This window comes from Monoraphidium neglectum, assembly GCF_000611645.1.
Source record: "Monoraphidium neglectum strain SAG 48.87 unplaced genomic scaffold scaffold06412, whole genome shotgun sequence".
Lineage (NCBI taxonomy): Eukaryota > Viridiplantae > Chlorophyta > Chlorophyceae > Sphaeropleales > Selenastraceae > Monoraphidium > Monoraphidium neglectum.
This window is the reverse complement of record NW_014007228.1, coordinates 1353-3012: the sequence shown is the minus strand read 5'-3', so window position 1 is coordinate 3012 and position 1660 is coordinate 1353. Positions and strand designations below refer to the sequence as shown.

General features: G+C 69.2%; 2 protein-coding genes across 2 annotated transcripts; one reads left to right on the top strand and one right to left on the bottom strand.

The window, feature by feature from the left end:
* Positions 1-328: 328 nt before the first annotated feature.
* MNEG_16480 (hypothetical protein) lies at positions 329-842 on the top strand (the record flags this gene model as incomplete). Its single annotated transcript, XM_014035051.1, has 1 exon — positions 329-842. A coding segment is annotated over one exon (514 nt), but the record flags the coding sequence as incomplete, so codon positions are not given.
* Positions 843-1210: 368 nt separating this feature from the next.
* Positions 1211-1636, bottom strand: MNEG_16479 (hypothetical protein; the record flags this gene model as incomplete). Its single annotated transcript, XM_014035050.1, has 1 exon — positions 1211-1636. A coding segment is annotated over one exon (426 nt), but the record flags the coding sequence as incomplete, so codon positions are not given.
* Positions 1637-1660: the final 24 nt, after the last annotated feature.

The following is a 1660-nucleotide window of genomic DNA, read 5'->3' as shown; positions in this document are numbered from 1 at the left end:
GCTGCAGGACGCGCTGGCGGCAGCTGCGGCGCGGGTGCTGGCGGACCCGGGGCTGCCGCGGGAGCTGACCGGGTGAGCGGGAATGGCGCGTGGAGGCTGAAGAGTGCGAACCCAAGCGGGGAGGCAGCTGCGGCGCTCGGTGCTTTGCTGCAGCCGTAGGCGGGCCCGGGGGCGATCCAACAGGCAGCTGGCCGCACTCCTCGGCCGCCTCGCCGACTCTGAATTATCTAACTTGCTATTGTGATTGCGGCCCACCTTCCATCTGATCGCTGCCACTTGTCCAAAGCCCCCACGTCCACATCACCCGCTGCCGCATCACGCAACGCAGGACGCCGTGCAACGCTGCGGCGCTGCTGGCGCGCACCCCCCTGGCGGATCTGAGCGGGAATGACCTCATCGACGCGATCTACAGATCACTGGCAGAGGGGAAGCGCCTGGATGAGGAGCAGCAGCAGCTTCAGCAGCAGCAGGCGGACGGCCAGCCAGCCGCCGCGTCAGACGGCGGGCGGCGGGCGGCGGCCGCCGTGGAGGCGTACGGCGACGTGGCCAGGGCGCTGGTGCAGCAGCTGCTCGCGGCGTGGTGGGCGGCGGCGGGGGGCCGCGCGCGCGACGAGCTGATGCTGCCCGGCACGCGCAAGGCCGGGCAGCTGCTGCAGTCTGTGCTGGCGCGGCGGCGCGGCGGCGGCCAGCCGCGGGACGCGGCCGACGGCGGGGGCGGCGGCCGCGCGGGCGTGCAGCGTGAGGCGGCGGCGGCGGCGGCGGCGGTGGCGACACCCGTTGAGGCAAGCGGGTCGTCGGAGTCTGAGCTGTCCGAGTCGGAGTTGAGCGACTCAGACAGCTGAGTACGTGGTGTAATCAAGAGTAGGATCACGGCTGCCCAGGGGTGACTGCTGGGGCCGCACGCCGCGTCAGCGGGGGAGCGCTGTATGTGGCAGAAAGCTGGGATGGTGGGAGTGGCCGCGGCTGTGCTTACAAGAAGTGACCAGCCCACGAGCCGCGGGCGATCCAGCTACAGAGTGACTGATGGGTTTCCTGTGTTTATACCCGCAATATCAGCCACCAGCAGCATAAACAACGAGGCCACATTGGCTGCAGTGAATCGCAATGCGGTAATGAGCAACAAGGCGTCTCCATGATACGCACTGAAGATATTGGCGCCACTGGTATGGCTGCTTATGTGGCCAATGGAGCAGTAGTTCGCAGCACCGCCCTACCGCCGCGGCCTTTTCCGCCGCAGCAGCTCCAGCTCGTCCCTGGCAGCAGACAGCTTCCTGCGCTGCTGCTGCTGCTGCTGCTGCTGCTGCTGCTGCTGCTGCTGCTGCTGCTGCTGCTGCTGATTGTGAACCTGCGCCGGCGCCGCCTGCCTCGACTTCTCACCCTCAGCCGGCACACCACCATTAGGCTGGCCCCCAGCCATAGAGGCAGCGTCGCAGACGTCAACGCCGGCGGCCCCACCGCCAGAGAGCGCCACTGCGCCGTTGCACGGCCCCTGGAGGCTGCCGTTGCCGTCGCTGCCGGGGGGCAGCAGCGGCTCGTGTGACCGGCTCCCGTCGCTGCTCAGGACGGCGCTCACCGCGCTGAATCGAACCCTGGTCTCGCGCTCCAGCCCCTGCTGCTGCTGCTGCTGCTGCTGCTGCTGACCAACCGGCCCGCCCCCACC